Source organism: Euprymna scolopes, chromosome 43 (genome assembly GCF_053919585.1).
Source record: "Euprymna scolopes isolate OS-2025 chromosome 43, ASM5391958v1, whole genome shotgun sequence".
NCBI classification, from domain to species: Eukaryota; Metazoa; Mollusca; class Cephalopoda; order Sepiida; family Sepiolidae; genus Euprymna; species Euprymna scolopes.
Window position 1 is genome coordinate 63,838,396 of NC_136524.1, and position 15,631 is coordinate 63,854,026.

General features: G+C 33.0%; 1 protein-coding gene across 3 annotated transcripts in view; it reads right to left on the reverse strand.

The window, feature by feature from the left end:
* LOC145268373 (DCN1-like protein 4) overlaps positions 1 to 15,631 on the reverse strand; it is a 109,085-nt gene that overhangs the window by 38,801 nt on the left and 54,653 nt on the right. For all 3 annotated transcript variants that reach the window (XM_080123924.1, XM_080123925.1, XM_080123923.1), the window contains exons 4-5: positions 7,000 to 7,073; positions 1,265 to 1,356 (exon numbers count right to left, since the gene is read on the reverse strand). In XM_080123924.1, coding sequence (XP_079980050.1) covers positions 1,265 to 1,356; positions 7,000 to 7,073 — 166 coding nt within the window. The remainder of the gene's footprint in view (positions 1 to 1,264; positions 1,357 to 6,999; positions 7,074 to 15,631) is intronic.

The window sequence follows — 15,631 nt, forward strand, 5'->3', positions numbered from 1 at the left end:
TGTTTTTACATACATCCCATAGTTTGAAATTTATTTTTATTTATTATACAAACCTTAATTTGGGCCGTGTCTGATTTCCCACCATTCGTCAATTGTTGGCATGTCATGAATGCTCTCAAAGTTGGGCACTCTATATATGTGCCTAAATCAAAACATGGATTCCATGAACAAAGCTTCTTTTTTAGAACTGCACGCCTGTGGAACTCTGTTCCGTCTGCCTGCTTCCCACTGGACTACAACTTGGATGTCTTCAAGTCCAATGTTAACAAATTCCTAATGAACCGCCCCCTTAAGTAAACACTTCAGCAAATCTCCACACTAACATAATGTACTTGCAATAACCCTTATCCCTGAGTGGCTTCCGGGCCTTGATAAGTGGTGATCACTGTGTAAAAAAAAAAAAAAGACACTGTCAAGCCGCTTCACCCCTCCTTCTTGATAAATCACATACAAATTCCAGCTTATTATTGTCATTTTCTTTGAATTGAACGCTTGTTTGCTCTTATTTTTGATAATCTGTATAAAGAAGTTTTAGAATTGTTAGCGTCATTTTAGTTGGTTCTTTTGCAAGTTTATCAACTCTTTTGCTTTTCTATGATGCCTACATGAATGGGCAGCCAGGCTAGATCTACCACACTTCCAATGCCCATTAAACAGTGACTTTTTCCCAATGTTCCAAACAGAGGAAGAGTAAGCAACAGCAGAAGAGAGAGAAAGAGGGGGAGAAAGCAGAAGAGAGGGTGGTTTCCCATTGTGATTATAACCCATTTATTTAATAGCCGTCCAGATACGGAACCCCTAGGTAGTCGTTTTTTTTTTTATTTATGTTCATAGATAAGGCTGGTTATCATTATTTTCAACTTGATAACTAGGTGGTCTGCCATAAAGGACACAAAATTCTATATATATTTCAGCAGATCAGCAAAGATAATTGAGGTTCTTGTGCATTACACAATAGAAAGGCTTTGGGCTCTTAGTTAATAGATTGTGTTCAGTTTGATTTGTTTTAAACTGGAGTTGAAATTTTATTTGGATGGAGGAGAACTCTGTTGCAGCTCTGATTAAAACTATACAATGGACACTGCGATTGACGTCAGAAACAAGCAATGAATTTGGACTAGTCTGTACACACAAAGAACACACAGATGCACGTTCACAAATATAAAAAAGAAAGAGGGAAATAATGGGGAATAATTCAATAAAAAATAAAGAAATGTATAAAATATGCAAAAAAAGATGAGGAGAAAATTAATAATCAACTCACTGAAGTTCGGTCATTCCTTTAAGCCATTCTTGCATTGTGAAAAACCCCATGCTTTTTGCAGCAAGCTTCCACGCAAGTACCAACATCACAATCTGAAATTTGCAAAATTATTTTTTTAACAATCTTTTTGCAAAAGGGAATCTCATTTGATCATCCTAACTTCTTGTTGAAAAATACTTAAGAAAAAGACTGTGTATGATGGAAATTTGTAGTCTGTGTATTTTAGGTAAACAAATAACAATATCAAAACATGTTTGCAAATTTAGAATTATATATTTATAATTTTTTAAACAGTTTATAATATTTCTTTTTTACAAAATAAATAATGAAATATTTGTTTTGTTTTTTAATGAAAATATAGTAAAATATGCTTGTTGTGTAATGAAGATAATTTCTTAAACAGATTAGTTCTCACTGTTAAATCTAAGCTGGAGGTTTGAAAACCTTCCAATGTGGTATCAGATATCTTTTTCTGGGAGGAGTCTTTTATGGATTGTCACCTTTAAAACTAGTTACAGTGCTGCAATTTTAAGTTAATTTTTTAAATGTATATGAACAATAGAATACTTCAATTAATAGTCAAATATGAACAGGTAAAATTATAGAGGAATAAAAGGTGAATCAAATGAGGCATAGGTTATTTAAACAGTTACAATCAATTTAGCTTAAATTTGTGGCTTTTGAAAAAATTACAAGTGTAGACTTTCTTTTTGGCGCCAATGTATATAATGAAATAAATAAATGAAAAAGCAAAATGTCAATTGGTTGAATAAAAGAATTATACATTTTTAATCCTTTTCCATTGATTACATTTTTTAAAATTCATCCTAATCTGTTTGTCTCCATATCTTGCAGTTACTTAATGTTAGATAAATGAGAATTCATTTGATAAGATTATAATGAAGCTTTAATTAGATCAGGATATCAAAGAAAAGATCATATACATAAGGAGGTGAGTAATAAAAATAGCAGAACAAACTACACAATATCATATAACATCGCAAGGAAAGGAAGAAGAAATGTAAAGAATAAAAATAGATATAAAAATAACAGAAATAAATAGAATAAAATTAAAAATAAAGCATATAATAGTTATAATGCTATCAAGATTAAGAGAAATAGATGTTAAAAAAGTCTGGTTTAATCCTCCTTTCAGTGAACATATACAAAATAATATCCTTAAAGAATTTTACAAAATAATTGATAAGAACTCTCCCCCAGAAAATAAATTAAGTAAAATAATTAATGAGAACACAGTTAACCTTTCATTCTCAACAGCCAATCTAGGTAATATTATAATAGGTTCTAATGTTAAAATAAACAAAATAGTGGATAGTAATAGGATTGAATCAGGTGAACTAAATTTGAAGAGAAAATATAACTATAGAATATTTAATGAATGTCCATTCGAGGGCAATTGCTTAATTTCTGAAATTAAGGTGGATAATAGTAAAAAGATATACCTAAGGGGAACAGAATGTCTTTAAAAACAGATACCGAAACCATATTGCATCATTTAAAATTGGAGCAGACAATGAACTAAATCAGGATGAAGATAATGATAGAAATAAGAATAAAACAAAAAGAAATTATTAAAAAAAAGAATAGGAACACCATTGCATTAGGTGATTGGGTTAGGGAACTACATAAGAATAAAAAAAGAATTTGAATTAAAATGGTCAGTAGTATATAAAGCTAGAAAGTATAAACCGAGTAAATCAGAAAGATGTAATCTATGTTTACTTGAGGCATACCACAGAGTGAATTCTAAAGAGGAAATTTTTAACAAAAAGTTAGATGTTATACAGAGCTGTCTTCACAGAAATAAATTCTCTGTCATCTATAATATAAATCTCACCTGTCTGTTTAAATGTATGTATGTATGTCTGCCTAAAACTTTTGACAGAGGTGACAGATTTTCATGAGATCGGTATCGTTTTGAAGCTCGACCCTTCAGACGACAAATATCGAAAAATTGGCTAAAAACATCAATTCCTTCACCTTCGACTGGGCACTTTTTAACAAGAAGGGGGGGTCGTTTTTTTTTCGCCTATATTTTCGAAAATCATCCCCTCTTTTCGATTGACTAGCCTCAATTTAAACCTTCGCCGCTTCAGGTTTGGCGATGGACACAACGGCAAAGACGTCATACGTTCTTTTCCTCCACCGTGGTACAGGTTTGAGCCTGCCACTACCACATCTTTAATTTTTATTTATTTTTTTGCTCAACACACACCTCCAGACACCCAGGTAACACAGGGCACCCAGGTTAGTCACATCTAAAACCTGTTTAAAATAAACTTTAAAAAAAGAAAAATTTACAGAATCTGTTGACGGTGAAATTTATGCATGAAAAGAGAATGTTAAATTTAATACTAAGATTTTAAAATGATGCAATAAATAATCAGATCAACTTAACATATAGAAACTAAAATAATTATAATTTAAATACGAGAAATAGAAGTGATTTTAACACTAAGATTTTAAAATGATGCAATAAATAATCAGATCATCAACTTAACATAGAAACTAAAATAATTATAATTTAAATACGAGAAATAGAAGTGATTTTAATACTAAGATTTTAAAATGATGCAATAAATAATCAGATCATCAACTTAACATATAGAAACTAAAATAATTATAATTTAAATACGAGAAATAGAAGTGATTTTAATTTTAATAATCGTTATGAGTAATAAAATGCCAGAGTAATTTAAATAACACAAGAAGGAAAAAAATATAACAAAGTAACTTCAAGATATGGAGACAAACAGATTAGGATGAATTAAAATAGATTTAATAAAAATATAAAGTTGAAGAAAAGTAAATGAAAAATTGAACTGAGATTGTTATAAAAATAATGTTAGAACTATAAGTTTAAAATTAAACAAAGGTGATTTATAAAGTTTAAATATTAAAACATGGAGGCATAGAATTTCGATAAATTGCTAAAATAGAGTTATCTCCCTTAGAACAAAGATATTACAAATGATAATGGAGAGGAAAATAAAAATTAAAATAAAATACTTAGAGAATAAGAATTGAAAAGATAAATTTAAAATTTAAATTACTGACATAAACAGTATCGATGAAGATAAATTTTAATTAATACTACTAAAATTAACCATTTAATTACAGTTCCTTATTAAGAAATAACATGTTAAGCAAAAATTATTAGTAGATCGTAACATGTAAACAAAGTTTATATGAAACTATCATAAACTGAGGAAGAAATAGTGATACAGCTAAGTAGAAACTTGAATTTGAAGGTATAGATTAGTATTTAGGAAATAAATAAGAAGAACGCATGAAAATTGGATCTCTCCCCAAGACTTAATGATAATTTTTTTTTATTATATTTTCTGGAATTCATTTAATTCTAAAGCATTGCAAAAATATACACCTTTTGTACTAAAATCTTCCATCACATGCTTTTTTACTTACCCCCTCTTTTCCATTATTGTGAGGAGTGGAACATCTCAGTGAAAATATAACCTTTAGTACGAAGTCAACTAATCATAACTATCCATATGTCACAGAAATACCTGGTTTAGGATCCAGGTGCAGGGCTAACCCTCTCGGTGCTGATGGCCCATAAATCTTCTTAGGTTATTCGTCTAAAAGGAAAACTTTGAAGCTAAACCTGGGCTACTAACTACTACTTGGCACTTAAAGGGGAGGGAGGTCTCTTCAGTCCTGATCGACAACCTTCCTAGAGCTGATGACTCAAACAAATTACCAGTTTGCAAACCTAAACTGCTTAAGGAGTAGATAGGCTCTGCTTATAGCCTGGCTTTCATACTTCTTCTTTGTCTATTAGTCAGGTGCAGAGATGCAATCACCTGACCATTTCTTCAATTCTGCGATGCAAAACTTTTCTTGTTACCCCTTTTGTGCTCCTGGGGATGCCGAATCCAAGTTTAAATGGACAAACAGTGCAGTTTCACGCCTTAAGACATGTACATTTGAATTCAGCACCATGGAAAACCACTATATAGACATACATATCAAGTTTTTTAGTAATATGAAAAAAGAGCTCCAAAAATCATGATTTTTTTTAGCCCTAAAAGTCCCAGATGGATGCAAACCAGAATTTTGCCAGGGTCACCCATACTGAATTTATATTAAGAACAATGACCTTCATATTTTGGGGCATTTTTAACCTCTTTTGAGCCTCTATGTACGCAACAGGAATTTTTGAAAAAAAATATTTTTACTGTGCACATCTATTTAATGAAATACAATTTGTGGCAAAATTTCAGGAAAAACTAATGGATGGTTATCTGGCAATTGTCCGGACTAACAGATGCACAGACAGATGCTCCTGAAAACATAGGTCTCTCTCCAATAAATTAGAGGACCGAAAAACTAATAGGAAATTAATTAAAATGAATGTTTAAAAGAATATGCAAATTAGCTAGATCTTTTTCAGATAAATTTAATTCCACAATCCATATATATAACAAAGTTGTATTTTCTTTTTAAATAAATAGAAAAAAAGGGTTTTTAATATGTATACCAATACACAAAAAAAACCCTCAAATTTACAGGAGTATAGATTAAGATTAGATTATAAAAAGCAAAATAAATTTCTAAAAAATTAAAGATTTCTAATGTAATAAGTCCTACACTGTCTACCAAATTTTAGCCTCTGTCCCATTGCTAAATGCTGCATTTCTGTACTTATTTTACAAGTACTTCAATGGAATGTACTTTGACGAACTTGCTACACCTGTCTGTCTTCTTAATGCAAATATACCCGACCAACCTGACTAGAAGCAAAAAATCTATTTCTTCATCATAGAGATCCACAGATGTGTTCTACTTCAATAGTTTTTTTCTTGAACCTTTAATATTAGAATTCTCTCCCTTTTTATTTACCCGACTGTACCAAAAGGCAGAAATTCAAATATAATGTAAAGAAACATCTTGCTGTACAACTCCAACTTATCATGCCCCTATTCTGGACCCTGATTTACAGTAACCCCTTATGTCTCAGTAGCAATGTGTCCTGATTAGAATAGAACAGTTATAAAAAGGCAGTTAAAAAATATTTACATAATAGACATTATTAAGATAGTAAATATTTTTATCTGGGCACACATGTTTGCTAATATAAATGATTAGCAGAGAATCTGAATGCCTACTAGACACCATCATTGAATATCTAAGGTCTCTCTGTATGGAGGTTTGTTTCATGAGGATATTTCCCCCTGATGAAATGTTCAAAATAACATTCAGTATTTGACGCTCAAATAAGGTCCTCTCGACACGGTTACACACTGACTCATATGAGGCACAGTGCACTTTCTCTTAGGGATGTTACCTCAAGTAACAGTACATAGCTAGATACTCTACCAGACTAGATTAATCCTTATCCTGTAATCCAATAAGAGCGAGAGACCACAAGAAGGATATACTAGAACATTAGCATAAATTAGTCAATTAGGAAGAGGAAAATTAATGTCCTTCACATCTTCACTTAATGTTTAAAAGGTAAAAGTAAACTTTAGCTAAACACTCAGATATCGATGGATCTCATAGAAAAATCAAGTTTTAAACCCAGCAATTGATTGATGAGACTTACACTAAAGTAAAATGGAAAATCAAAAATAAATATTTATTTATATGGAGAAACCTTAAACAAGAGTGGCAAAAAGAATGTAAACATTTTGCAGAAAAAATCAATGGTTTGTGACATGTTAAATACAAATACAAAAATGCATACATACATTTTCAGGTTCCACACCAATATCTTCACAGAATTTTTCCATACCATCAGGACTAATAAGGTCATCATCAACACCTTATAAACAGAAAAAAAAGTTTTTAAAAATTTCATTCTAGATTAGCATGAAACAATTTCAAAACAAATTAGTTAAATTTTGAGATAAGACTGATAATTTGAGTTTTTTTTGGACTATTTTCATCTTAGATGTTATATTCACAATTTTTTCAACAATGTAACCTCTTAGAAATTTTATATCAAACTCAGAAACCTATATGGATTTTTGAATTAAACTATATATAAATAAAAAAATTTGGAATTAAAGTCTATAAATTAAAATTTACAACAAATTTATTTTTCAACAAGGAATACAAAAATTTAAAGATTGTTCTTTATTCCATAGAGTTTCAATGAATTGTTAATATCCTCAAAGAAAATGTAGCAAAATAATATTCATAGGCAGTCTACAAATTTTGCTGGTTAGCATATTAATTGAAAACTTAAGTATGAGTTAAAAATATTTGTATGAAAGTTGATAAGAGGCCAAAAGAATAGATTAAAAGGATATTCTAAAATGAAGTCCAGGCTCAATGAACAAAAGTTGAAATCTAAACCAATGAAAAAGTTTTAATAATTGACTGCATATGAATTATTGTCCAAAAGAGATTGTTGCAGAGTAAAATCTACCGTAAGAATAACATCCCAAAACTTGCCATAAGAGGAAAATTCATTGAAAAACCATGTGGAAGACATTTCCTGAAAATCAAGTATGAAACGTAACAATCTAAAATACTGGCCACCAAGGAAAGAAAAACTGAACTCTCATTAAATGATAAAACATGTTTGTTTTGTTGGGTTTTATGGCATGTCAACCCCTTGGGCTATTTTATGCCGAGTGTCTATGGGTTCAGGGAGCCTTTACCCCCTGCTCTAGCTGGTGTATAAAGGGTTCTCTTTAAATTTTTTGATAAAGGCCAATTTTTTTAAGATATGAATATGATGTGGGGATTGTTTTTATCAAATAAATTCTTAATGTTTTTCTTTGTAGAAATTTTTCCTTGTTAAAAATCAGTGCATTCAATTAGTATGTTTTATTGTGAGTATTGACAAGGTATATATATTTTATTTTTTCTTTATTTTTTTTAGGAGATATGAGTGGGTTAAATGTGCATGACCTATTTTCATTTTTGTTAGTTTGACTTCTTTTCTGTTTATTTTTGTATTTTATTTTTTAATTTTTGGCATTATTTCATGAAGTTTGTTGTTTGGATATTCATTCCAGTTAGTTTACCATTTCTCTGTTTATATGTTGATATGTCGTTTGAGATCTATGTATGGAATTTTAAAATTTGAATCAATTGCAATTGGCGAAAGGACAGACCCATCAAATTATCGCCCCATTAGCCTCCTCCCACTTTTTGCCAAAATATTTGAGACCATAATTAACCATGCTCTAGTCCATCATCTTACAGATGCTAAACTACTGACTGACAAACAATATGGATTTAGACAAGCCCGTTCCACAGCAGACATCCTCACCGTGATCTCTGAACGTATATACCAATCACTGGACAAAGCGGGGGAAGGCAGAGCGGTAGCTCTAGATATATCTAAGGCTTTTGACAGGGTATGGCATGAGGGTCTCCTCAGGAAGATTAGATCTTACGGTATCACTGGTAGAATACTTAACATAATTAAATCCTTCTTAGATAAGAGAAAAATCCAGGTAGTCCTCGACGGTCGCACATCTAAACAATATGATATAAATGCGGGAGTGCCCCAGGGGTCTATCCTTGGACCTCTATTGTTCCTGATATTCATAAATGACCTCCCCGACAACATTGCCTCTGAGATGGGTATATATGCTGATGACACTACACTCTATGGCAGACACGACAGGAAGACGAATGAACACATTTCTAAAGAAATGGCAGAAACACTAGAGGAAGACCTCCAATCTGTAGTGGAATGGGGACAAAAGTGGTTGGTCGCGTTCAATGCTGCCAAGACTAAACTAGTTTCATTCAATAATTACAAGAAACCCTCTCTACCACCAATAGCAATGGCCAACGACCCTTTATCTGAGAGTCCATCTTTCAAACTCCTTGGCCTAACGTTCACAGGAAACATGAGTTGGAACAATTACATTGAAGGCATTGCCAGGGCCGCTGCAAGAAAGGTAGGCTCTCTCTACCGTGCTAGAAAACTACTAACACCCGAAAGTATCCTGTACCTCTATAAGGCCACCATTCGCCCATGTATGGAGTATTGCTGCCACATCTGGGCTGGTGCATCTGCTACTAGTCTCTCGCTCCTTGACAAGGTTCAAAAGAGAGTCGCAAATCTGATAGGCCCTGAACTGGCATCTAAGCTTCAGCCTCTGTCCCATCGACGAAATGTTGCATCCCTCTGCCTGTTCTACAAGTATTTTAGTGGTGAATGCTCTGATGAACTGCAATCACTTGTGCCCCCACGACGCGAGCACCCTCGACAAACCCGACAGGCTACTAGATCCCACCCCCACACTGTAGAGGTCCCTAGATGTAAAAGATCTTTTTACTCCAATAGTTTCTTCCCCAGAACCGCAAGACTCTGGAATTCCATTCCAGGTCCCTGCTTCCCCAACAGTACTGACGTGCAGAAGTTCAAGTGTAACGTGAACCGACACCTTGCTGCCCAAATCCCTACATAGTACCCCAGTAGTTGTTGCCCCTGATAGTAGCCCCCTACACCAAAGTGGCAATTTGCCTTGTTTGGGGTGAAAATGTAATTAAAAAAAAAAAAAAAAAAAAAATTTAAGGCAGTTTTCGCTGCTGAATCTGCTAATTCATTACCTTTGATACCAGAATGGCTTGGTATCCAGCAGAAAATAATTTCTTTTTTACTATTTGATTCTGTTAATTTGTGGAGTAATTTTTTGATTAGGGGGTTGTCCATCTTTTTATTTTTGATATCTTTTAAAGTAGATTGGGAGTTTGAAAGGATTATAAATTTGGATTATTTGTTATTGGAGGCTAGACTGAGAGTTAGGATTAGAGCATGTATTTCAGCACTAAAGATTGATGTTTCTTTTGGGAGGTTTGTTTGTTTTTTGGTTGATTTGTTGAGTGTTGCTGCACTGGCTGTTGCGCTATTTTGTTTAGGCCCATCCGTATAGATAGGTGTGTGGTTTGGATACATTTCTGTGATTTTATTGAGATCATCATGGTAAATTATTGGATGGGTATGTTGCTTTTCATGTTTACTTAAACTTAGATCGATGTTGGGGGTTACGCTTTTCCAGGGAGGGGTTTTGAATAGGATAGTTTCATTTGGTTAGGGGTAGATTTGCTTCTTTAGAGATGAGTTTTATTCTGAGTTCAAAAGTTTTGATTGTATTTTCTTTTTGGTTGAAAAGGTGTTTACGATTTGGTTTTAAAGTGCTATTGTGTGCTGGGTTTGTGGGGTGGGCTGTTAGTTTTGTGTAGTACTTTAGACCAAGGTTTCGGTTTCTAAGCGTTGGAGGGGTTTCAAGCGCTTCTGCATATAGTCTTTCTACAGGGAAGGTTTGAAATGCTCCCAGTGCTAATCTTAGTCTGGGGTGGCATATCGTGTTGAAGGTTTTTAAATATAATTTTCTGGTGGATTGATATATAAAGCTGTATGGCCGATGACTCGTAGGAAATGTAATGCTTTATTACATTTGGTTTTAATGTAATTGATGTGTGGAATGAAGTTTCATTTTTTGTCAAAAATGATTCCTAGGTGCTAGTGTTCATTTACGAATGGAATTTTTTCACCTTCGATCTGTAAGGTTGGGTCAGGGTGGAGTTTGTGTTAGTTACAGCAATAGATACATTTTGTTTTAGTTTTGAAAAATTTGAAACCATTTCTTGTTGCTCATTTATTAATTTTATTTATGCTGTGTTGTAATTATTTTTTGATGGTGTGAATGTATTTGGATCTGTAGCTGATTGAGCAGTCATCTATGTATAAGGAGCTATGTATATCAGGGGAGAGTTCTTTTGTAATATTGTTGATTTTGATGCTGAAGAGAGTTGTTGACAGTATGCTGCCTTGAGGCATTCCTTCTTGATTCTATGGGTCTGATAAAATAAAGTCTATGCCAACTTGGAAAGAGCTGTTTGTTAGACAGTTTTTTTATGAATTCAGGTAGTCTGCCTCTTAGTTCAATGTTGTGGAGAGCTTTTATGATGTCGTGTTTCCAAGTAGTTTCATATGCTTTCTCAAGATAAAAAAAAAAAACAGATGTTACATGTTCTTTATTAATGAAAGCTTCTCTGTGTAATTTTCGAGGTTAGTGATGTTGTCTATACAGCCCCAATTTTTTTTATATCTGTATTGAGTTTTTGAAATTATTTTGTTATCTAAATACCATATGAGATGGTAATCGATTATTCTTCCAAATGTTTTGCATAGGCAGCTTGTGCAAGCTATTGGTCTGTAGTTTTCTGGGTTTGATGTATCTTTTCCCAATTTGGGTATCCGTATTACTGTTGCTTGTTTCCATGAACTTGGGAAATCTTTTGTTTCCCATATCTATATATATAAAAATGTAAAGTTGGTTTGTTCTAAACGAATAAAACCATATTTCTACATTACCAATTTATTTGAAATTTTCAGACAACCCATCTTTAGAGTCGAGATATGTTTTTATGTTATTAAAATAAATTTACCTCGCGAATTATTAAAATATTAAGTAAAATAAATATATTTTTTTTAACCGTTACTGCGAATCTGTTCTGTTGATAAAACTGAACTTCCGGTTCGATTTATTTCACAGCCACGAATTGATGAAAGATTTCATTTTCTGTTTAGTAAGTAAAAAAAAACATAATTCATTTGTTTATCTTCCAAATTTTTTAATTTACACATTTTTTCTTTATTATATAAGGCCAAAAAAAAAGTTTGTCGCTTGCTTTTTGAGTTATTTTTTGTTTTTCGATAGAAGATTGGTTGGAATAAAAAAAAAAACACGATTTAAAAAATAGCGTGGATCACTCTCTGCATTAGCATTGAAAGATGTTACTAAACATTTATTAATAATTTCTCACTTTTACAAACATTTGATTTTAAATTTCTTTTTAAATGACGACTTTTATCGACTTTGTTTTTTAAATATCCCCCCCTCCCCCAATGGTGTTTACTAGCCCCTCCACCCTCCAAAAGTGATGTTTATTCCGGAAGCTGTTCATAAGATTTGGAGGTTGGGGGGGGGATGTCCAAGTGGATGAAATCTAAAAAAAAAAAAGAAAAGTTTTTTATGCGCACATAAGCAACTATTTTTTATTAACTTTTTTTTTTTTTACTTTTTTATTTAAAAATTAGTAAATTTCAATGAATAGAATAATAAATCATTTATCATTAATATGTGTTTTTGGTTTTGTGTTGAATGAAACTTTTTTTTTCATTACAACAATAATGAACCAATTTAAATCTTCCGGCATGCGTTTAAGGGTTACAAAATTATCAATAAATCGTTTAGTTACTAAGCCAACGTCAGTAAATAAAAAAAAAGTTACGTGCGCATGCATTAGCCTTGACAAGGGGGGGGGGCTAAGGAAGCGACCATTAAATAATAATGCTGGTCGCCATGGATCAACGCCCAAGGAGTACCTAAAGTGGCACGTATGCACTTATGTTATCGTGCTATTTTTAAAAATAGTATTTTCATGTTAAATTCAAATTTTACAATATGTTTTTCTTTTATCAATTTGTTAAGTGAAAGTACAGATAACCCAGTCGGTTTCTAATGTGAGGAAAATCTAGCCCCCCCCAAAAAAAAGACGTACTCTGTATATTAACAAAACATTAAAATTGCCTCAGTCTCGAAAGATTTCTTCTCTACTAAACGAGGAAACAAACGGTGAAGTGTAGTTCACCTTCTGTTTCTCTCCCCCTCTCTCTTCCTCTCTTAATATCTCTCTATCCATCTCTCCCTTTCCCTCTCTCAATCTATCTTTCTCTCTATATCACCCTCTCCATCTCTCTTTGAGCCCCTTTCTCTCTCTAACTCCCTCTATCTCTCTCCTTTCCTCTGTCTCATCCCTCTCTGTTTCTAACTCTCCCCCCTCTCTCTGTTTATCTATCAATCCTTTTATCTCTCTATCTCCTTCTCTTTCTCTATTTGCCTCTCACTTTCTCTTTCCTATCTCTATATCTTCCTCTCTATCTGTCCATCTCTAATCCCTCATCCTATTTTAGTCTCCTAAATTAATTACAGTGAATAAGGCATTGTCAAAACATGGATAAATCCTATTTTAATCACCTAATTTACTGACTGTGAGAATAGAAGTTATTTGGAAATTACTGCTACCTTGAACAGCACCAGAAGTAACTGGTAAAACCTTTCTAATTAAATTGATTTTGGCAGCCATTTGGTAACAAAATGACATAGCCTTAGCCCTTGCTGCATGAGGAATACCTGCAACCTTGCTGCCAAGTAGAAGAATTATTTATTCTACTTTAAAACATTCAATTTCAAATGTTACCTGTTATTCTTCAATCAACACCAGCAGATGAAATAAATGCTTGCCTCAAATACTCTACTTTTTTGTGCCATGTGAAGACATTAAACTTAACTCAAAATATGCATGTCCAGTTGCCGACTGTTCGATCCGCACAAAAACTTTTGCATCACTTGTGGGAAATTGGGTACGAAAAAGTGCCAGCTGATCAGAGTTAAGGGCAAAATTCTTTGACTTTTAACTTCTGTAATTTCTGTAATTTTATTTCATCAAAAGAATAGTTTAAAAGGTTTTTGCAGATATTCAAATTATAAGAATTCCATTTGACTGAGTGAATGAGCTATTCTTGCAGGTCAATACAAAGATGCCCATGAACTTAACGCTATTATTCAATGTAAAATTCCAAGTGAGGTAGTCAAATACAAATCCATCGACACTGTTGTGAAAGCAGATAAAGCGGTTAATTATCCAACAGCTATATTTGCCAGGGATGCCACCGCATGTATTGCAACTGAAATTTGGTGTACTAATTATCATGTTGTGAAATATAAACCAATCCAAGCTTTGCAATGGCACATAGCTTGCAGTAAAAAAAAATAACAAACAATATCATAGAAACAGCAATCTTAACAGGACCTTTCACAGATGAATATATCTTCATTCCATGCATTCTTATGATTCCACCGGATACATCATTACACTTTAGGAAATTGAACTTTCCAATTTCATTGTCATTTTCAATAACCATCAACAAAGCACAGGGAACAATCTTTACAATTGTGGGCCTTACAGTTACACACTGACTGTTTTGTCATATGGACAATTTATATTACGTATTCAAGAGTCACCAAACCGGAAAATCTCTATATCAGCTAAGAAAATGGAACAACAAAAACTGTGTACCCATGCAAAATGGAAAATTAAACCTATAAGAAACATGCTTTTTCTCATTTTGGAACTTTTTCCATTGCGCCAATTTGAGCCACAGCAACGCGTGGCAGGGTACAGCTAGTCTTATTATAAAGTTTGAGAAGGAGTTTTAATGATTCGGGCAGAATTTGTTTAAGGAAGCTGTAGTGCACTTAATCTGGTCCAACAGCTGCATTGTGTGATTTTTCTATAGCAGTTTCTTTTTTTTTTTTTTTTACACAGTAGTCACTACTTATCAAGGCCCGGAAGCCACTCAGGGATAAGGGTTATTGCAAGTACAGTACATTAGTGTGGAGAATTGATGAAGTGTTTACTTAAGAGGGCTGTTCAATAGGAATTTGTTTACGTTGGACTTGAAGACATCCAAGTTGTAGTCAGGTGGGAAGCAGGCAGACGGAACAGAGTTCCACAGGCGTGCAGTTCTAAGAAAGAAGCTTTGTTCATGGAATCCACGTTTTGATTTAGGCACAGATAAAGAGTGGGGGAAATTTCTAGTCCATTGAGTGAGAAGCTTTCATTGTAAGGCTCTTAGTTTTTGGAGTTAAAGATCATTTTGTATTTTTCTTCATGTTTCTTAAGTATTTGAAATTGTTCATTGTAGTGTTTTGATGATGAATTTTCAGCAAAGGTTTTAGTTAGTGTGTTGGCAATATCTTTTTTTTTTTTTTTTTTGGTTACTTTCTGCTTTTTTTATGAAATGTTTGATTGGGTTAGGATTAAATTTTCCGGATATTTTTCTAATCATTTTCCAGATTGTTTTGAGTTTAGTGGTCGTGTTGATTTTGTTAAATTGTTGCCAGCAGATTCTTTTGGATTCTTTAATTGTTTTTTCAAGTTTTATCTTTTTGATGCTTGTATTCTCTTAAGTTGTTGATTGTTAGTTGTTTTTTAAATTTTCTTAAGGATGCCTTTCTGTCTAATAGCCGTTTTACATTCTGGATTGAATCATGGTTTTTTTTCCAGCAGGAGAAATTTTGGGTATGCATTTTTTTGCTATTGTTATGAGTATTTTGGTGAATTGTTTCAATTCGGTATTCTATTAATTGTAGTGAACAAAGTTCTTTGAATTTGGCCTAGTTGGCTTTGTTTGTGTTCCACCTGGGTATGTGGTTTTGGATGGAGTCATTGTAATTGATTATAATAGAATAGTGATCACTTCCACATGGTTCTTTGTAGGTGCTCCATGTATAATCCAAGAAGCTTGATGGATCGCACATGGTAAGGTCAATGGCACTAGTT